Source organism: Hipposideros armiger, unplaced genomic scaffold, assembly GCF_001890085.2.
Source record: "Hipposideros armiger isolate ML-2016 unplaced genomic scaffold, ASM189008v1 scaffold_39, whole genome shotgun sequence".
NCBI lineage: Eukaryota > Metazoa > Chordata > Mammalia > Chiroptera > Hipposideridae > Hipposideros > Hipposideros armiger.
Genome location: NW_017731389.1, coordinates 5458240 through 5480435, shown reverse-complemented (window position 1 = coordinate 5480435; position 22196 = coordinate 5458240). Strand labels below are relative to the sequence as shown.

General features: G+C 36.1%; 1 protein-coding gene across 1 annotated transcript; it reads left to right on the top strand.

Annotated features, from left to right (window-relative positions):
- The first annotated feature begins 6101 nt into the window (after positions 1-6101).
- On the top strand, positions 6102-21604 carry TFAM (transcription factor A, mitochondrial). Its single transcript, XM_019638425.1, has 7 exons — positions 6102-6398; positions 7309-7427; positions 8631-8701; positions 9280-9429; positions 12560-12655; positions 17712-17768; positions 18259-21604. Exons 1-7 carry the CDS (start codon positions 6298-6300, stop codon positions 18400-18402), a joined length of 738 nt encoding a protein of 245 aa, XP_019493970.1. The 5' UTR covers positions 6102-6297; the 3' UTR covers positions 18403-21604.
- Positions 21605-22196: the final 592 nt, after the last annotated feature.

The following is a 22196-nucleotide window of genomic DNA, read 5'->3' as shown; positions in this document are numbered from 1 at the left end:
CAGAGGATTTAAATTGGAATAGTCTGTCGTACTAGAAATTCTCAGTCATATGCATAACTGGCCTGTGAAATGCTGCTGATTGTACTTAGAAATGCTTTTGGAGTGCCAACCATGGCAGTATCTTAGTTCAGAACTCAGCCTCTCTTCCCTGGCTTATATCAATAGCCTCCTAACTCATCTTCTTCACAATTTCCTGTATTCTCTGTATTTCTACAGGAGATTTTTCTAAAAACAGTTTTAACCTGCCTTAAAAAGTTGTTTGTCTATCTTTTGCTAACAACCTCCTTGGCATATTATACATAGCTCTTCACAACTTAATGCCACCTCACCTCTTTGGATTTGTCTCATACCACTCCTTTCACATGTATTTTGTGTTTTTAAGTACACCATGCTCTTATGGATATCTGTGACTTGCACATACTGTTTCCTTTTTCTGGAAAGCACCTCTATCCTTCCCCACTTGAAAAAACAGTTCAAATGTCATCTACTCTATGAAGCTATCCCCTACTCTCCCAGGCAGATTTAAACAGATGGATCATGACTTAGTCATCCTTGTATTTTTAGAACTTATTGCAGTATCTAGCATAGTACTGGCTTCTACTAGGAACTGAGTTAAAAAATTATTACAGAAGATGAATATTACTCTTGTATTTTGGAAAAAAATGTAAACTAATTATCATCTATCTATCTATCTATCTATCTATATCTATCTATCATCTATCTATTTAGGTAAAAAAGTGAGTACCATCTACTCCTGCAATACTAAGGTATAATCACTATTAAATCCAATTGTGCATTATTTTGCACTTTTTATGTATGCACACCCATGCATATGTATGATTTTTAAAAAATTCAAAACTAAGTGTTATTGAGTGATTGCATGAATGAGTGAATAAAGAAACTTAAGATGTTACTTAAACAACCCACTTATTAGTTAAAGAAGTCCAGAAAGAGTCTTTATGGGGTTAGGAAAGAAACAGTAGAATGTGAGAGTATGGGAAAAACAAAACTGCAACTTCATGACTGATTTCCCTATATTGTGCTTACATAGAGTCAAATATAATTTCAAGGCTGCGAGTGGATTTGTAGATAAAAAATTTTAAAAAGATGCAACAAGGAAGATACTTCTTTCTATATATCTCTCTGAATACCAGTTTTCATATTTGTACAATAGAAATAATTCCACCTTGTAGGCTGTATAGAAGGATGAGATAATGTATTAAAATGCTTGCCATGTAGTTCAGCAATAAATTACGATTATTATTTGTATTGATCAGGTGTTTTACAGTAATGTGAGGGCAAACACTGCAGGTTAGATTATCCTGTTTATTAATAGCATTATTCCATCAATATAATCATTATGAATTTCTTTCACTCTTTAAGTCAGCTTTCAGGTGTATCCAGCAATATGAATTTGGGTTTTATAAATCTGCATAAAATTATAGGTATCTTTTTGCTTGTCCTACCTCCTGCTGGCTCATAGAATCAGCTTTAAAATAGAAAAGCTATATTTATTTTGATTAATGCTGCTACAGCAATGGCTAAAAATAACTCTGATGTGCTCTTAATAATTAAGGCTGCATGCAGACATTGTTCTAATTGAGAAATAATACATAAGCTAATTTGGATATCTGGGAGCTATTAACATGCAATAGATCTAATTTTTGGCCCCTCCTTTTGTATACTAATTTTAAAGGCAAACTCCACTGAAGTGATTGATAATAGACCCTAAGTGAATGAAAATAATTTGAAGGAAAAAAATTTATTAAAATCTTGATTTACAGGAAAGATAAGCTAGGAAATATTTAGGTTATAATTTTTTCTCTGTGTCACTGCAATGAATTCTACTTTTGTAATTTTCGTATGTTTATACTTTGTGTCCACAGGAACGTCTTACCTTATTGTGCCTCTTCCAGTGCCTAACAATGCTATTTAATTGTTAATGAGTAAATTGTCTTTAAATGTGTTGTCAGTAGAATCTTATTTCTGGAACTATATTTTACTTAGGAGCTCAGATTTAAATATATTTCTCATGCTAACCCTATTAGTTGATTGCTTCTATTGTAGCTGAATTATTCATTATGATTAGAAAAGCAAGACTGCTTTCTCTTGGTATTTTTCCTTTGAGTGGTATCTGTGTATCTAACTCCATTGTTCAGCAGGGAATTATCTTGGTCTGTGACTTCTGTTGCTATTTATTGGTGCTACCTTCAGCTTTAGAAATGTGCAAATATCAATAAACTATGCTCATTACTTTCATATGTATATTCCAAAATTTTACATGGTTCCCATCTCCATACATAACTGTCCTTTCTATTGTCAAATAACACATTTAACAGGTAGTTGCTGTTTTCTATGGGGCTAAATTTGTATAAAAATAATTTGTTCAGATACTAATTTATCTCTCTCTCTCCCTTCTCCTTCCCTCCTTCCATCTATCCATTATACTTAATGTACTATGCTAGGTGCTATAAGGGATAGAAAGAAGCATAAGATTTGGTCTTGTCCTCAAGTAGCTTGCCATTTGAGGAAAATATATGTACACATAAAATACAGATATGCAGGGCAGCCAATTAGCTCAGTTGGTTAGAGCACAGTGCTCATAACACCAAGTTGCCGGTTCGATCCCCACATGGACCACTGAGTTGCGCCCTCCACAACTAGATTGAAGCAACTACTTGACTTGGAGCTGATGGGTCCTGAAAAAAACACACTGTCCCCCAATAAAAACAAAAACAAAAACAGATATGATATGTCACAAGTAAATAATACAAGCTCATACACTATAGAAGATCCAAGGAAGATATTTATATTTTGGGCTAGAATGACCTGGTGTGTTGACTGAGTCTGAGGGTTAGTTTGGTATAACGGTAAAAGCACAAGACAATGAATTGGAAGACCATGATTTAACTCCTATAACTTGCTAACTGTTGTAACCTTATGACTTAGGCTTTCTGACCTTAATTTTTCTCATCTGTAAATTGGGAACCATGATCATGATAATACTTTCTCTATTTCATTTTGTGAATCACAAAATCAAATACAGTTATATAAAAATGTTCTGAAGACATTAAAATATGATTCCAACCTAATGGTGTGTTGTTTTAATTTTTCATCACATACCATAGTGTTTATGCTCAAACACTAATTTAAGAAATGTTAAAAGTTCAACAGGAAAAAGAGAAGCAATGCTGGTACATAATACGTATGTATGTATTCATGTTACTTAATAGGGAGAGGAAATGACCAAAAATTAATGACAGAGCTGTGAAACAAATCTGACTTTTTGTTTGGGGACAATTCATACTATACCTATAATTATTTAGAAGTGAATAATAGTTGTTATAAATAATTTGAGAATAATTATAGACACCATTTATTAAGCCTTTACTATGTGCCAGGGACTCTGTTAAGGACTTTTTATACATTTTCTAATTTAATCTTCACAACAATCCTAAGAATCAATCATTATTGTTCCCTTTTCATAGAGGGGAAAACGCTGGGTCAGAGAGATTGTCATTTGGCAAGGTCACACAGTAAGTACTACAGGAGCAGGATTTGAACCTACGTCTGCCTAAATTCTAAGCCCATATTCTTATCCAGTAATTTCCATAACTTTGGCATATCACACAAAATGCAATGGTAAACTCAGAGCCAAATGACGTGGTTTGAACTATTTATTAAATCAGAAGAATAGGTATTTAAATAATAAATTATTTCAAGCATAGGTGAAGTAAGGAATGAAGTTATAGAGGAAACAGAAAGGCCAGTTAAGACTGAAAGTAGGACAACTGCTGTAAAAGGTTGGAAAACATGACAGAGCCTGAACTGGTGGAATATAGGAGTTGCCTGGTACTGGCTTAGAGAGCCAATTACGTATATCTTTGCTCAACTTCATGTTCAGTGCCCTCAAGTTGGCAGTTTGAAATTAGCCATGATGGGACTATTTAAACCACAGATGTTGGCAAACACTACAAATTAGGTCATTCTTTTTGGGCAGCTAGTTTACCAATATACTGCTGGCCTCAACAAAAGGTTGGAGAAGAGGTTGATTGTTGGGGGAGGAGTGTCAATGAGGGATATTATAAAATGATTTATCAAGTTTTTGGCTTAGGTGAGTCAAGTGGGATACTGGTGCCTCTTACCAAAAGAAGGAGTTGAAGATAGGGGAGAGTTGGTGAATTCTATTCAGGGAAAATTAAAATATCTGATGGACATGATGGTAAAGATGTCCAGAAGACGGTAGTTACATAGATATGAGACTACAAGGAGAGGTCTGGATTCCATAAAAAATACAGGAATCGCACAGAACCGATAGTTGAAGTCATGGGAGTGGATGAACTTTTAAAACAAAATTAAAGAACAAAACCCTGGGAAACTGTGGACAGTCTTGTTTTACCAAGTGAATGTAAATGAAACCGTATGTCTTTTTGTTCAAAGACAGTTTGGGAAAGTGGGTAGAATTATATTTTCTTTGTAAATACTGCATTTGGAATAAAATTATCACTGCAATGTTAACGAGTTTTAAGGAATACTGGCATCTGATAAAAACAGAAATGTTATAGATCAGATTTATAAGAGCTTTACAGCCATATTTATTAAAATGACACTTTAAAACAACAAAATATTTTTTAATATCCAAAAGAAATTTAACTTTATATCAAACATCTGAAAAAACAAAAACATTCTAGAAAAGTAGAGAAAACAAATTTATTTCCAAAATGTAATTATAAGGAATTCTATCCTATACATACCTCTCTCTTGGCACTATATTGTAATTATTTCTTTTCCTCTGCCACTAAACTTTACTGGGTGTGGGGGAAATGCTATATCTTTTATCTATGTTTGGGGCCTTGTACATAGCATGTACTCAGAAAAAAAGAAAAACAAAAAACGAAGCTGTTTCTTCCATGACAGGATGGGAGGTTTGAAGAGATGATGTGGAAGGTCCCTTTCAACCCTGAGGGTATGAAAAGGGAAGTGGCGATAATTGCTTTCCACTTAAAAGAAGAAGTGGGTTTAGTCCTTTGTAGCACCGAAGGGCCAATGTTTCAAGGCTACAGAAAGGCAGCCGACTCTCAGCTCAATATTACACGAGTAAGGATTTTCTAACAAGTACAGCTATCCAACAGAGGGAAGGCTGTTTCAGGAGGTGGCTATCTTTGAAGTTACTCTATTGTAAAAGCTGGAAGGGTCCTTAGAATCTTTAGTTGGTCTTTCCAATCTTTTCATGCCATTGCCTACCCAGAAAATGGTTGTATAGCACATCAATCAATTTCTCAAAGCGTACTTGCCACACATGATCTCAGGGCTCTAGATGGGAAAACCGATCTAGTACAAAATCATCCTTCGCAGTGGAGGAAATCGAATCTTAGAGGGGGGATGAGACATTCCCACGTTAACGTTGATGCTGGGGCTAGAACTCACATCTCTGTATAACTAGCTAGCCAAAGTCTCGTCCCCACAAATTAAACAGGATTACATGTCAGGCTTGAAGACTGGGTCAGCGTTAGTTACAGTAGATGGGATGTGGTCTAAATTAGAATAGCCTTAAATGTGGCCCCATGACCGCTGCCATTAGACCTTGTTCAACCTTGGGGAACTTGTTAAAAAAGCCAATTCATGGGCACCACACAGACACACTGAATCGCGCTGCGGTAAGGCCCGAAAAGCTGCTGTTTTAGGTTTGAAAACACGCCCCATCCTCCACCCTCCTCCTCGGCAGGGTTTTCCGCTCGAGCTCCGGCTTGAACTGAGCTGCTCTGCTGGGCGCTCATCACCAGCCAACCTGACCTCAGAGCAGCGTGGGCGGCACAACCATCCGGTGTTCTCGTAGGGCAACTGTCTGTTACGTAGTAGCCTTTCGGGCCATCACAGGCAGACGTCAACCAGTGCCCGGTTCCGGTGAGGCCGCCGCAGGACCTCCATCACCTCCTCGCCGGCTGAGGACCGACCGCGGAGGCGGGGGCCGGAGGCAGAGGCGGCTCAGCAGCGCCCCCCCCAGGCCAGGGCCCTCCGCAGGCGAGAGGGGCTGCTGTTCCCCTTCTTCGTTTCCTTCTTTTTTGCAGTCCCGCCCACCGGGGCAAGCCACTACGGCGCCTGCGCAAATTCTGCCTTATCCCGCCCCTATTTACCAACCGGAAGTTAACAGGCTTCCCACAGTGCCTCGCGAGTAGTGGGCATGATAGCGAATTCGGGAGGGTCGCACGCGGGTTCCGCTTGTCGTTGTTGGGGTTCTGTGGTGCCAGGGAGTCTCTGCGAGGTTGGGGCCCGGTCACTGCCTTGTCGGCGGGTGCCATGGCGCTTCTTCGGGGCGTGTGGGGCGTCTTGAGTGCACTGGGAAAGTCCGGAGCGGCGCTGTGCGCGGACTGTGGGAGCCGACTGCGCTCTCCTTTCAGGTAAGACAGCTCGCCTGCGCCTCAGGAGGCGGTAGAGCTCAGGACGCCCTGGGGCTGGAAAGTAGACGGCGTCTGACACTTTCTGCTCCTCCTAGGAGGTCAGGGCTACCTTGACCCTTAGATTCAGACCTCGACCTTGCTAAGGGAACGGTGGCTTTGGTATCAGGCCTTACTCCAGTAGGACCCAGTAGTACCTTACTTCCGGCCATCCCCCACCTTCCCGCCTCCCCACTGTCCAGGAGCACCAGGTTCGTTGTTCTCTGCAAACTCGCGCCCGGAGTCTCCCGCCATCATCTAGGCGTTGAGGAGGCGGGGCTCAGGAGCTGGCGTGCAGGTGCTTTCTGCACTCTGCCCTTCCTCCAAGTTAAGGGCTTTGAGACTTAAGGTTTTTTTTTTTTATTGTTAGTTTCAGGTGTACAGAACAATGCAATAGTTATCCTTTTCACCCTTCACACAGAAACAACCCCCCTCCCCCATCTACTGCCCTCCCACCCCCGATATCATGCTTGTCTATTACAATTCCATTGACTCCATTCCCACTCTCTACTCCACATCCGGTGACTATATGTTTATATAATTATAGTTGACATACAATATTATTCAACATCAGCTTCAGAAATACATTGCGGTGGTCAGGCCTCTACACCGACTATGAAGTGGTCTCCCTAGCAAGGCATGAGTCCATCTGGCCCTCTAAGAAATATTTACAACATTATAGATTATATTCCCCAGACTGAGACTTCAGTTTTGCAGGCTCTTCCCTCTGGTTAGGACAGGATTTTAAGTGTCACTAGCTTTTTGTTGAAGGTGTAGATAGCATCTTGATGACATCTTATTTGGTATTTCTATACATATGAATATTTGCACTTAAATACTTGACATTAGTTATTTTCTTTTTATTTATATGCAGTTTTGTATATGTACCGAGATGGTTTTCATCCACCTTGATTAGTTACCCAAAGAAGCCTATGACTTCATACGTTCGATTTTCTAAAGAACAGCTACCCATATTTAAAGCTCAGAACCCAGGTAAGGAGTTTGGGGGCTTGTACTCTTCTCTGATGTAATCAAGAGGCCACTGAGCAGATAAACTGCAAACTTGATTTGCACTACCAAAGCATTCAGTGAGTGCAGGAACTACCATTCTTTTTGATGGTCTTAAAATAGTTGGTATAACATTTTTTACCAAATATAAATGCTTTAAATATAACTGAGAACTAATGACATATTTAAAAAATAGCAGCATGTAGAGTGGAAAGCAGTCAGGGAAGAATGTGGAAAAGCTTTATTTCAGGCCTAGTTACCACTGGCCTAGAGGACCACTGATGAATCATTTTATCTCTTGCTTAGCTCCTTCTGCCTCAGGGAATTGTTGGTAAATTGTAAAGCTCTATACAAATTACTGCTAATTTCAAGAGCTTTTGTACTGAAAGATTTCCAGGTAGGATATTTGTTGACTCCCTAGAAAGGCTGTGGGGCCTTCATTTGGGGTTGTGTAAGGATAATTACTAAATTAATAATAGCTAACCTTTGCTTATGATTTCTAAAGCCTTTTCACATGCAGTATTATCCACCACACTACACTTGTGAAAATCAACTGAGCTATAATAAAACTTCTCATGTTATAAAGAATTAGTTTATGAGACATGCATAAATAAATACCTGTTTTAAAATTTAGGAATCAAAACTATTAAGTGGTTTGTTAAAGCATATACACCTGTCTTTCCAGTTAAGATGAGGAAGGAAATGGGGAATAATGAATTGATTTTAGAATAACTTAGTTTGTTTGCAAATGCTATTTCTGTAATTGAAATACAAGATGGTGGTATATGAATCAAAACTATATTTTGTTGTTTAGTCAGGTTTTATGAACTTATTTCCTAAAAGACTTGAAAAAAATGTTTTGATCGAATATAAAGTAAACAACTCGAAGAAATGGACTACCCAACTGCTTAAGCTAGTAATCAGTTTCTGAGGACTGTTTTGGTGATACGTGATATACACCTTGATTATTAGATAGCAGACTTAAACAATTCGGATAAAGTATTAAATTATTTATTATATATATTAGTTGGTTAAATAAAAGCTAAATCATTGTATAAATTGTGTGTGGTATAGAGGTGTCTAATAGAACTTATAGAGCTAATGGATTATACTTTCTTGAAAGTCTTTAGAAATTAATCCTGAGACATAAAATTGTGACATCTGTTCTTGTTTTATTTCAATCCATAGATGCAAAAAATTCAGAACTAATTAAAAAAATCGCCGAGGTATGGAGGGAACTTCCTGATTCAGAGAAAAAAGTAAGCATATAGGTTTTCAACATTGCTGTCCAGTTATTCTGCAGTTAGGAACAATTGTCATGTCTCTTAAGGGACCAGATAACCCAGAGTTTCTTTTCTTTTTTTTTTTTTTTAAAGCTGAACCATCCTGCCACCTGTTGGCAGCTCAGCGGGAGCTCAGCTCAGGCCGTGAATCGAACCAGTGACCCTTTTGCCCAGCGCTCACACTCTTGAGTGAGCTCTTAACCAACTGAGCCACTCGGCTGGCCTCTTTTTTTTTTTTTTTTTTTTTTAGCACCCATTACCTACAAACAAATTTCGTACCTTTGATCTACCTAAATGATAATATGAATGAATGGGGGTGGTGATAAAGGGTTGGCGGCAATTTGAAGGCTAATTGCTAGACTCTCACCTTGGTTAGCATGTATGTGAAAAAACACGTTTTTAATCCATATAAATGTGATCGCAGAGCACATTTTCCATTTAGTGGTTCAGTCTGACTTTATCTGAAGTCATGCAGTTGTCTTTCCTTGGCAGGTGTGCTGTGTTTAATTTGGCAGCAACAGTTTATTGACTTCGTACTGGTTTTTTATTCATAGATATATGAAGATGCCTATAAAGCAGACTGGCAGGCATACAAAGAAGAGATAAACAGAATTCAAGAACAGCTAACTCCAAGTCAGATGGTATCTTTGGAAAAAGAAATCATGCAAAAACGTTTAAAAAAGAAAGCAATAATAAAAAAGAGAGTGAGTATCATTGAAGTATTCTTTTCCTTTGACAAAAAAATGAAATTTATATAACTGCATATGGGTAGTTTTCTCTTATTTTGATGATATGTGTGGCTATAAGGTAGAATGCCATCAGGTGTACTTCAGTTAGGAATAGCTCTCTTCTTGCCACTAGGACCACTTGGAAACCCTTGTTGCTACTTTCAGATGTATTCAAATTTAACATAAATATGAAAGCTGTAGGAACAAAATTATGAAACAGCCAAATCAGGAATAGTAAGAATCTTTGCTTTTGGATCTTGTCTAGAATAGCTAACTGATTTGAATTGTTCTATAGGTAATGGTGAGTTTGATTCTGAATATTGCTGAACAGACTGAATTTATTAACACATCAGGGAAAAGTACCTGTTGTATCTAATTAAATAAGAAGTTCCTTTAGGATGAAATCCTGTTTTTCCTCATTAAAACCTTCACATGGCTCAGAAATGTAGGTCTCAGCTTAAGGTATTAATCCACATAAATTCCGTTGTTTGAAATGGAATTTTAGACATTCTTCTGTAGAACCAATATTAGGTGTGAGGTGGTCAGCTTGCTGGCCAGTACATATACTATAGAAAATCGTCATCAGAATTAAAACTGTTTCTCTGAGAAAGTAGATTACAGCCTTTAATGTGACATGCCAAGGTATCTGTCCCTGACCCGAATGTCTTAAGTCCTCCTACCAATTTCAGGTCAGTGATGGTAATCTAAGGCTGCTGATTCAATTAGTAAAAGGGATCCAGAAAAGATAACAAGAATGAGAAATAGAGTCTCTGCATAGAGCTGGTATTTGGAGAGATGTGAGTTCTAAAGTTGACTCTCCCTTTTTTTTTAATGCACCTAGCCAGTGCTAAGAGTGGAGAGGACCAGAAATGAGGATTGGGCAGATAAAAAGGGTTTCCTTTTCAAATGTTTCTTCCTTTCTCTCTCTCTTCTCCTAGTATTCCCATTATGCTTTAGTTACACCTGTTGTAATTGCCCCATAGTCTTGAATATTCTGTTCTGTTTTTTCCCCCTAGTCTTTATTCTCTTTCTTTTGGGTTTGCCAAGATTCTATTAATATGTCTTCTAGCTCAGAGATTCTTCCCTCACCTGTATCCAGCCTACTGATACGCATATCAAAGGCATTCTTTATTTCAGTACTCTTTTGCTCTCTAGCAATTTTTGGTTCTTTCTTAATGATTCCCACCTCTGTTTACATTTCCATCTGTTCTTGTATGCTGTCTAGAGCTCTTAGCATATTAATCATAGTTGTTTTAAATTCCTGATCTGATATTTCCAACATCCCTGCCCTGTCTGGTGCTAATGCTTGCTTTGTCTCTTCAGACTGTATTTTGCCTCTTAGTATGCCTTGGAATTTTTTCTTGATAGCTGGACATGATGTACTGCGAAAAAGGAATTGCTGTTAAATAGGCCTTAATGTGATGGTAGGTGTGGGTGCAAGGGAAGTGTTCATTTTCTAGTCCTTTGATTAGGTCCCAGGCTTTCAGTGACACTGCTTCTGACCTGTGCACTGCACAAGTGTTTCTCAGTTTTTTCTCTCCCCCTTAGGTGGGACAGGATGGCTAGAGTGGGCTGGAGTTGGCTATTTCCCTTCCTTCGGGTCAGTTCGTTCAGCTCTGATAATACCCCAGCAGGTCAGGCCCTGTCTGATTAAGTAGTTTCCCCTGAGGGCAGGCCTTGTTAAGAACACAGGAGTGCTCTTGCATTTCCAAATGGTTCCTTTTCCCCTCCCCATGGTGGAACCAGGGGGTGATTTTTCTAGATAGTTATTGTGGGAGTCTCGTTAAGCTCCTGGAGTTGTAAATCTCAATATTGTGAGGGTCTTTCTATGACTCGGTGCCCTAGAGTTTTTAAACTCTGACTTGTCCAAACACAGCCTCCAGCAATGCATTACTATAGTTCAGGTTTTCTTACCCAGTACTGGTTCACACAGCGGTTTCCTCCTGAGTCTTTTTCCTCCTCTGCTCTGTTAAGCCTCAACTCTGTATTCACTTGTCTGTCTCTCCAGTCTTGGGGGCAGCAGCAGTTTTCCCAGTATCTTTTCATGCATCCAAGAAGAGCTGTTGATATTTCGGTCTGTTCAGCTTTATACTTTCAGGATGGAGTGGTGACTTCCAAGCTTTTTACTTGTTGAACCTGAAACCTGAAGCCTGAGGATTTTTCCCCCTCGGGCTTCCATTCCCTTTCCCTGTTGGAATTTTTTTCCCCATTAAAGATTTCCCAGTACCAACTAGTTAGAGATAAGATGAGGCATGTGGGAACCAGAAAGTTGCAAGTGAAACACCTCGTAGTAATTCTAGAAATAAAAGGGGCTTTAGTTAAGTTGCGAAGTGCCTGGAATCTACAGTAGTTTTCATGACTGAGAGTTTCTGGAAGAAGGAAGTGACTTAACTATAAATCAGAGGAGCCCTACTTTTACTGATGAGTAAAAGTTGGGTTTGTTATTGACTAACAAACTGTCATTAAAAGTTACAAAATTTCATAAATTGCAAGTACTCACTATCCAAATTCTGATACTAGGTAGGATAGTGCAATTTCTCTCATTCTCTGAACTCCGAAACTAAATTGATTTAGACAGCAAGGGATACTTGTATTCTTCTTCATCATTTCTTATCCTCCTCTTGATGCTGAGTAAAAAGAATTTAGCACGTTATTGAGGTTTAAAGGTTGAGAGACATTCAAAGAAAGTAATGAAATGAGAAATATTAAACAGATACTCACTCTAGTGTTCATGAGTTGTGGAGGCATGTAATGGTTTGGCCAAGGAGATGGTAGTATTCTGTAAGGATGAAACTGAGATTGTTTTATCTTTTAAAAAAGATTTTGTACCTTTGTGCTCAGTTATTCAGTTCATGGAGACCATGAAAATAATATATAAAGGGAATGTTTTTATGTGGAAAGTAACTCATAAAAATCTATTATAATTTTCAAAACTTAGTGCTATCAAAAAATTCTGACTCCAGGAGGGAACAATCACATAGTTTATATAAGAATCGTAACATTTACTTTAAGGAACATTCTGTATAATGCATAGTAGTGAATACAGTTTCTGTAAGTAAAATTAAGTCTCATAGAGGTTAAAACTGTATCGATTTTTATTACTCAGGAGTTAACAATGCTTGGAAAACCGAAAAGACCTCGCTCAGCTTATAACATTTATATATCTGAACGCTTCCAGGAAGCTAAGGATGGTTCATCACAGGTAAAACAGAACTGCCTTTGTTTTTAAAAATTTTATTTTAATTTATAAAATATTCAGCCAGGAAATTTTAGGGATGCCATATGTCAGGTAGTGAAAAAAAGTAAGTGAATTACTATGAACAAGTACTGTGTATGAATAAGACCTTCGTTCTTTTATCTCTTTTATAGAAAAATCATTTTTCTTACTGTGTACAATTAATATGAGTATGCAGATGCCAATATATATATATATTGTCAACTTTTTATTTAAAAAAAAAACAAACTATAAATTTTTCAAGTTTATAGGGGTGTTAAAGTTCTGGAGACTTATCCAGCAATTTTTAACTATTTTACAGTCACTGGGAAAGAATGAGAGCAGAACTATAATATTTTTACTGGGATTTGAATATAACCTTCATGTTTTCATGTTTTATATTGCTTCATGTTTTATATTCTTTAATAAAATTTTGGTTATACCCCTGGGGAAGTTTTATACACATGAATCTGTCAAAGAAGAAAAAGCTTGTCATTCCTATTGTGGCATAGTCTTTTCCTTATTTCCTTAGAAGCTCCAAATTGACAATTGTATTTTTCTTTTTATAATATGACATGCTAAGAGGAGTTTATGTTCAAATCCCTAACTCTTGTCAATCTGAGATGAAGGTTTTTGCCACTTTGCCTCTTTGGGTTATTTGGTTTTGTGGCTTATTTCACAAATTCTGCTTAACATATAATTAAATAATGTGTACATATGATGTAGTCTTCCCTGGCTAAGTACTTTTACTGATTTAGTCCCTTTGGGATTTTAAATTCAATTTCTATGGCCCTACATTACGAAAATGCAAGCCTGTTTATTTTTTAGTTGGCATTTACTCAGTCACTAACTTAGCTTGCTTGGATTTAGTTTTCTTATCAGTATGAGAAGGTTATGTGCTACAGAATTCTCCTAAATCAGTGGTCTCAGCTCTGACTGCATCTTGGCATCACTTGGGAAGCTTAATGGCTGGGCACTATCCCTGGAAATGAAAATTACCTCGGCTATATAATTTTTATTCATTAAAAAATAGTGGTTATACATCCTCATAGTTTAAAGAATCAAAATAAGGCTTGTTATGAAAGATACTAGTTTTCACTGCCCTGTCATAGTTCTTACTCCAGAAGCAAACTCTACTGTTTTAGCTGATTTTGTGGTATTTATCTCCATATCTCTAAATAACATCCTTATATTGTTACTTGATTTTTTTCAATTTTAAGCATTATCTATATTTGAGGCATTACCTTTCATTATTTAAAATGAACGTTTAACTGTTGCTCATCCCACTATTCATGTTTCATCCCCTACCTCAATATTGTTATCATAATTTTGGTTACATTATGATGATTATGTAAACCCTATTCATAGCTGAGCTGCGCTATTTGCTATGATTATTTTGCCTTTCTAGCAAAACTTAACTTTCCCTGAAGTTGGTTATGTTTTGTTTGCTTAGTTTTTTATGTACTGTCAGTAATTTAACCTCAAACTCTTCAATATTCACCAGCTTTCAGTACATTTAGATACATTAGATATTCTGTCAGTTTCATTCTGGAGCCTTTGATTTGTTCCAGTTTGGTTATTGCCTTGATGTACCCAGGGCACAGCTGATATCCTGGGATCTTCCTTCATCATCATCCTTGTGGTGCTTTTGCTTCTTGTGTTGTCTTTCTTGGTTTATCGATTCTGTTATAGCATCCCTCCTAGTAAGGGTTCATGGGAAATTAGCTTTTTAAGTTCTTACATGTCTGAAAATGTCTCTATTACATTTTATAGTTTGGGCATAGAATTCTGTTTCATGTTTTTTGAAAATTTAAAAAGTAATGCTTCTTTATTTAGTAGCTGCTTATATTGCTTTTGAGATGTATAAAGCCATTTTGATTATTGGTCCTTTGAATGTGACCTGTTTTTTTTTCCTTCTCTTTCCCTCTTTCTTACCTTTGTTTTGACTTTCTAGAACTCTTATTTATGCATCTTCTGAACTGATACTTTAATTTTCTTATCTTTCCTGTATTGTTTTCTCTTAGACTTTTTTGTTTTTCTTTCTGGGATGCAGTGTACATTTTCACTTAATCTCCCTGTTTTCAGCATGGTACTGTTGCCCCCAACTATACCTGGTATCCACAGAATAATTATTTTACCACTTAATAATTGGTAAAATATTAAGGATAAATATCCTAGAATCTACTGATAGTGGGCATTTAACCTCTTTTTAAAGACTTTCAACCAGTCCTCCTGATTTTAACCTGACTTCGCCTCTATTTTATGCTTACCTGGTGCTGCCAATTCCTAAGCTACTTGGGGAATTCTATATTGTAAAACACTCCTTTTTTTTTTTTTTTTTTTAAAGTGGTGAAAATAGTTTATTAGAAGAGATAGTGCACTCCAAAGAATTAGGACCAGGCCGAGCACAAAGAAAAGTGGCTCAAGGCCCAAGGCTCAAGGCGGCATTATTAGGAGAAAAAGTAACACTCCAAACAGTTTGGAGCAGGCCCTGACCAAAGACAAGGCTCAAGAGGATCAAGGGGCCAACACTTGACTTTTTTTGGCTTTCTCCACTGCCAGTTTGGGAATCGCTTTCATGGGTTATGCAAGCCAGGAAGCATTTCTCCATCTGCTTTTCAGCTTACAGAATTTTGTGTTGTAATACTTTCTCCTGTTATCTTTGTCCATGTGGATTTATGCCTTACATTTTTTTGTTTATTCGTTTAATGTTTGTTTATTTTAAAATAAACAACAGAAATTTATTGCTCGCAGTTTTGGAGGCTGGGGAAATCCAAGATCAAGGCACCATCGCGGTCGCCTGCTGGCGAGGACCCTCTTCTGGGCTCATAGCTTGCGCCTTCTCACTGTTGTCCTTACATAGTGGAAGAGCTCATTTAATGGAGTTTTAGGAGGGAGCAAAATATCTTTCCATCTCTTTAATTTTTTTTTAATGAATTATTTTTATTTAAGTGAAAGATCAGATTATTTATGCATGCAACTTCATAAATTATTGTTGAACTCAGTGAGTATGAAACTATGGGTTAAACTTTATGGATAGTAAAAGATTAGTTATGAAAGAATCGAGAGCATTAAAGTAATTGCTTCCAAAGCTGAGAGTCAGCAGTTTAGTAACTGTCCCTGAATATATTAGAAGTGTTCATAAAGGTAGGTTTAAAATGTTCAAAACATAATTGTTATGTACTCTCAGATACTATCTGGTACCACTATTTTTGTTGATAGGAAAATAAAATTCAGTTAGAGATCTGGTGAAAACAATAAAGTTCATTATTCTCACTTTGCACCTCCTTAAAATCACTGATGATTTCCTTCTAGCTTTGAACAGACACTTTCAGACCATTTCTCTCTCTCCCTTACACTCCTTTTCTACCCCTCTGTCTCCATTTCTACTACTCATTTTCTACCCACCCATTTTTCTCTTCATTCTCTGCTCTCCGGGAGCAACAGCACAGGCAGTGTGAGGTGTGCTGACTCTCCACTCTGCCTTTCTTCCTGCCATGGCATTCCTGTATCCCTTTAATTTTATAGATGAAGAACCAAGCCAATGGAGGTAATAGAACTTTTTCAAAGTCACATAATTAAGTTCAGCTAAGTAGAATTAAGGACTGGTGTTGGATTGTTCCTATGACTACACCTAAACACTTTGGCACACATTTTAGAATAAAACATTAAGCTACAGGGAAGAAATCAAAACACTTAGTCTCTGAAGTTAGTGACAGAATGTAGGTTATGTTTGAATATTAGTATTTCTGAATCAAAAAAGATAAATATCTGCACAATAAAGGAAACCATCAACAAAATGAAAAGGCAGCCTACCGAATGGGAGTAAATATTTGCATATCATAAGGAGTTAATATCCAAAATATATAAAGAATTCATACAACTCAATAGCAAAAAAAACCATTCTTATTAAAAAATGGGCAGAGGATTGGATTAGACATTTCTCCAAAGAAGACATATAGATGGCTAACAGGTTCATGAAAGGGTGCTTAACGTTACTATTAGGGAAATGCAAATCAAAACCAGAATTCACTTCACAACCTGTTAAAATGGCTGTTACTAAGACAAGAAATAACAAGTGCTGTGAGGATGTGGAGAAAAGGAAGCCCTTGTGCACTGTTGTTGGGAGTGTAAATTGCTGCAGCTTCTATGGAAAATAGTATGAAGGTTCCTGAAAAAATTAATAAAAAGAGCTACCATATGTTCAGCAATTCTGGGTATTTATCCAAAGAAGAGGAAAACACTAACTTGAAAAGATAACCTGAATTCCCATGTTCATTGAAGCATGATTTACAACGGCTAAGATGTGAAATCTAAGTGTCCATTAATGGATGAATGGATAAAGAAACTGATATATGTATATAAAGTGGACTATTATTCAGCCATAAAAAGAAGGAAAACTTGCTATTTGCGACAACATGGATAGATCTTGAAAGCATTATGCTAAGTGAAAAAAGTCAGACCAGAGAAAGACAAATACTGTATGATCTCACTTATGTGTGGAATCTAAAAAATAAACTCAGCTCAGATACAGAGAACATCAGATACAGAGAACAGATTGGTGGTTGCCAGGGATGGGGGGTGGGGGGTGGGGGTGGCCAAAAGGTACAAACTTTCAGTTATAAAATATTTAAGTCCTGGGGATGTAATGCATAGCATGGTGACTATAGTTAATAATACTGTATTGCATATTTGAAAGTTGCTCAGAGTAGATCTTAAAAGTTCTCATAAGAAAAAAACAATTTATAGTGATGAATGTTAACTGGACTTGTGATCATTTTAGAATATATACAAATATTGAATCATTGTATTGTACACTTGAAACTAATACAGTGTTATATGTCAATTATCTCAATAAAAAAGATAAATATATTCTAAGTATTTTGTATATTTTAACAATTTAGAATGAAAAGATGTTAAGAGTTGATGAGGCTTTGCCTGTGATTCTTGATATCTGAGTTTTTGTTGTTGGAATGAGTAATAAAAAATATTTTTAATCACCGAATCCCCTACATCTGGTACTTAAACGTATGTTGTTTTACAGTTAAAGCTGAAGGCTGTAAATGAAAGCTGGAAAAATCTCTCTAGTTCTCAAAAGCAAGTAAGTAGTATGGTTTAGTCTCAAGTATTTGGTTAGATATTTGTGAGAGACTATATTAGGACAAGGCTTAATTCATGTGACAACCTTAATTACTAACAATACAGTTAAAAGTATTTTTAAATAATTTTGTATTCTTAGAACCAGTTTAGTTTTTTTCTTTTGATAGTTTTTGACTGCAAATAAAATTGGTATTTAAAATAACGTCACACAGAATTTAGTGTCCACTGTATCCAGTGACAGTCACACCCTACCTCTCTCTGCTCCTTTCCTACATCCCAAACCCTGAAATTGTAACAACTTTGTTAATACAAAATCTTTATCTCTTACCTTTTTCTCATCTAATTTTTATCTCACAAAACCATTCCTTCTCCCACCCCCCTTTATACATGTAGCATAGTAAGGTAATTTCTAGAGTGTATGTGGAAGTATTCCAGAAATTAATTGCAAAGATTCTTCTAAAGAAATCATTTTAAATTATACTTTTTCTCAGGTATATATTCAACTTGCTGAAGATGATAAAATTCGTTATTTTAATGAAATCAAATCTTGGGAAGAACAAATGGTTGAAGTTGGACGTATTGATCTTCTCCGACGCAAAATGCAGCCCCAGGCAAAAAGCACTGAGAAGCGTTAAATAGAAGATTATGTTCATAATGATAGATATAAGAAACCAATTAGGTCTCAATACCTGAAGCTGTTGTACAATTAGAAAGGATAAAGTTGGTAAACATTTTATACTTTAATTCCTTTTTCTTTAACCCATGAACTTCTGCCAGTTCAATACATTTTGTATTAGTATCTTGCTTGGAAAACCCAAACAGATAAAAGTTCATGCGAAATTTATTTTCTGTTTAGGAACTTCCAGGGATCAAAATAATCCATGAAATGTATCAGAAATCATTGTACCTTTGATAAAGGTGAATCAGACTGTGAAGTTTTTTATACTTGATGACTGTGGAAAGACTATTGTTTCCTTATATTATGGAAGCAGGGGTTTCCTGTTCAGAAGTATCCCAAATTGTAGACATGGTGTTCTGTGATATAATTGTGCATTTTTAATAAAGCACCAAGAACTCATCTAAGTAAATGCCAATTTCTAGGTATGATTCATTTTATATTCAGAGTTGATAGTGGTACATGCAAGATTCCTGGTTTCGGTTGCAACTTTTTGTACAAGGGATGGAGAGATTTATAAACATTTGTCTTTTTTTCTAAAGTAAAAACTAAGAAATTATGTACCAAATCTATGCATATTGTTACATATTGCATAGAATAAATTTTTTGTCTTTCATAATTACATGTTTTAAGGTGAAACATTTGTTTTACAGCTTCTTTCTGTCTTTTTTTTTTTTCAAGCAGGGATTTGTATTCTGAATTATTTTTTTCTCTCTCATGTGAGTGTATTTATCCAAAAAGTAGAGAACTTGTTTAGTAAGTTTTAAAATGAGAGATCTTAAAAACAAAGTCTCTAAAGCCTCTATACTTGGAATCTGTAATTTTTAAACATTTTATATAACATATAAAAGCCTATATAAGGGACAGCAAACTCTGGCCTGTGGGCCAAATCCAGCTCACTGCCTGCTTTTCATGGCCTGTGAGCTAAGGATTGTGTTTACAATTTTAAATGGTTAAAAAAAGTATTTCAAGACACATGAAAGTTACGTGAAGTTCAGTGTCCATAAATAAGGTCTCATTGGAAAACAGCCATATTCATTCATTTATTTATTTATGGCTGCTTTTGTGCAACAATGACAGAGTTGAGTAGTTGTTACAGGGAGTAGCATGCAAAGCCTCAGATATTTACTGTCTGATCCTTTACAGAAAAGGTTTGCCAATCCATGGTCTACAGTATAGTGCAGTGTGACAAGTGTTCCAGCATATTCCTGTGTTGGGATAGGTTTTTAGACTGTTTCAGAGGTTCTTGTTTTTAGAATCTGTCATCATTGTCTTAAGAGGAAAGAGGTCAAATTACAATAAAGAAGCTAAACGAACCGAACCGTTGTGCCACAGTGTTAGCAAGAAAAATAATCTTTTTTCAAATTATGTTGCAGTTTAATAAAAAAGATCCATCTAGTGTGGAATGAGATTCTCTTAAATTATTTGTTATGGCTGGGTAAAATGTACCTTAAAAGTTTTTCCAGTTAGCACCTACCAAAAAACCTTAACCGTCTTTTAGCATTTGTTTATCCTCTTAGAAGAGTCAAGTAAAAGTTTTCAAAATCCACACCACCTTTCTGAGCAAAATAATTCATCTTTTGTCATCAGTTCACAGGAATAGGATAACTCAAAATTTATATGTACCTTATGCAAAATATTTAGAAATTCTAGATTTCTGATCTGATCTCTAGAAAAAAGTTTGAAGATTTTGTACAAAGTCATGAAAAGATAACTTGTTAAATAAAGACCAAACTTGACAAAGGTAGGGACTGAAGAGAAAAATACAACTTAACAGAAAGCTTAAAGATATAAAGTTGGGCGTTTTCAAACGACTTTCTCCTGTGGTTATGAATACAGGTCAAAGCTGGCTCTTAGTTAAAGAGAGATACCATGGGGTAGAGGAGTTGGAGAAGAAGAGGCGTGCTAGTGTCTATCAGTCTTTCTCAGTTTGGTTTCCAGGAGAGAATTAAGCCCGAATTCCCTTTGGCATTTATTGTAGAATGGTACTGATTATGTACCATACTTAGGAGAATGAAGAAAATCACTGAAATCACTTACTGTGTTCTGTGTTTCAGGTGAGCCCAGGGAGCACCCAGGAGTCAGTGTTTATAGTATAGGATGGGTGGGGTAGAGAAATGGGTTATGTAAACATCTGTAGGACAAAACGTAGTATAAAATATCTGTGCAGTTACCTTTTCTGAGCTCTTAGCATTCAAGTACCTATACTGTTTTATACAGAACACATCAAATCATATTTTCTCAATTATATTAGGAAGTTCGTTGTCTAGAAAGTTCTCAAATATTTACAACTTAATATAGGAAAATAAGTGTGAAATGGTGAAAAGAGAGCAAAATCATTTTATGATAATATCAAATTTTATTTGGTTTCTTTTGTTTCTAAAAGAATGTTTAATACTTTAAATATGGTAACCTGATTTCATGCCTTTCTTAGTAAACTTCAGTACATGTTGAAGACTGGTATGCCTTATACCAAATGCCATCCAGTTTAACAACATGCATAAATTCTATATTGTTATAAAGAATAAGAACTTACACAACTAACCAGTGGCAATTCATAATAAAGCCATGCTTTTTAGACTTAACTGACCCAACAAATTAATTGCTGCAGAAGCTAAAGAGGAACGCTAGGGGGAAAGATGCTGAAGAAACAGTGTTTATGCTGTTCTGAGCATATGCTGTTCAGAGTCAGAGAGATTTTTATACTTTTGTTCATTGGCGTACCAATATTAGATTTTTTGAAATAATTTGGTGACAGGGTTGTGTGATTATTTTACTTTATTTAAAAGATACTGTGTGCAGACTCCGCCTACTGTAATTAATTTTGCTGTTGTGTTTTTGGCTAACTCCTTTCTTGGAAATGCCATTTTTTTAACAAGCTGTATTTTTTATAGTTGCTCTGAATGTGTATATTTAAATTTCTGAATTAAAATACTATTGAGTTGATTTAAAGTAGCAAACTTTATTGATTTTCTGACATTTACTGTACCTAAAATTAATCACTGGGAAATTTTGTATAGTTAAGTGATAGTATCCGTTGTTTTTCTTAATTTTATCAATTTTTTCTATAAGAATATTTTCTCCCTTTGTTTCCTTTCCTCACAGCTACTCTTTGTCCTCTTCATAACACTAAGCTCTTACAAATAAATTTGAAAATGTTATAAGGACAGATTGTTGAAATTTTAAAGCACCAATATTCTTTTTAAAATCGAACCTTTGGAAAGAGTAAGAAAATGAACGTATTTATTACTTTGAATTTGTGCAACTTTCCAAACACAAAAGTAAAACTATCCAAAGCTAGGATCAGTTTTTCACATTGTTCACAAATAAAATACTTTTGCTAATCGATTAAATCACTGATTATATTTAATGGAAAATACATGAAAAAATCATTTTCTAATACAGTTATCCCTGGGTATCTGCAGGTGATTGGTTCCAGGACCCTCCACCATCACAAACACCAAAATCGGTGAATGCTCAAGGCCCTTATGAAATAGTATACTAATAGTTGTTACATTGTATTGTTTAGGGAATAATGACAAGGAAAAGTTCATATTCAGTACAGTCACCACCACCTAGGCCTAACTACTTAGTGCACATCAGCAACAATGAAACTTTTTTCAAATATTTTCAATCTGTGGATGCAGAACCCAGAGATAAGGAGGGCCAACGGCACATTTAAAAGTTTTTTAAATATGTATTTTACTGGCTAAAGAGGTAAAAAAATTGACCCTAACCAAGAATTTTAAATAA

Excerpts from the sequence above, each read along its gene's own strand:
- TFAM (XM_019638425.1), top strand. The coding sequence starts at position 6,298 with ATGGCGCTTCTTCGGGGCGTGTGGGGCGTCTTGAGTGCACTGGGAAAG. Across the intron at positions 8,702-9,279 it reads TTCCTGATTCAGAGAAAAAA|ATATATGAAGATGCCTATAA; the intron begins GTAAGCATATAG and ends TTTTATTCATAG. Across the intron at positions 12,656-17,711 it reads CTAAGGATGGTTCATCACAG|TTAAAGCTGAAGGCTGTAAA; the intron begins GTAAAACAGAAC and ends GTTGTTTTACAG.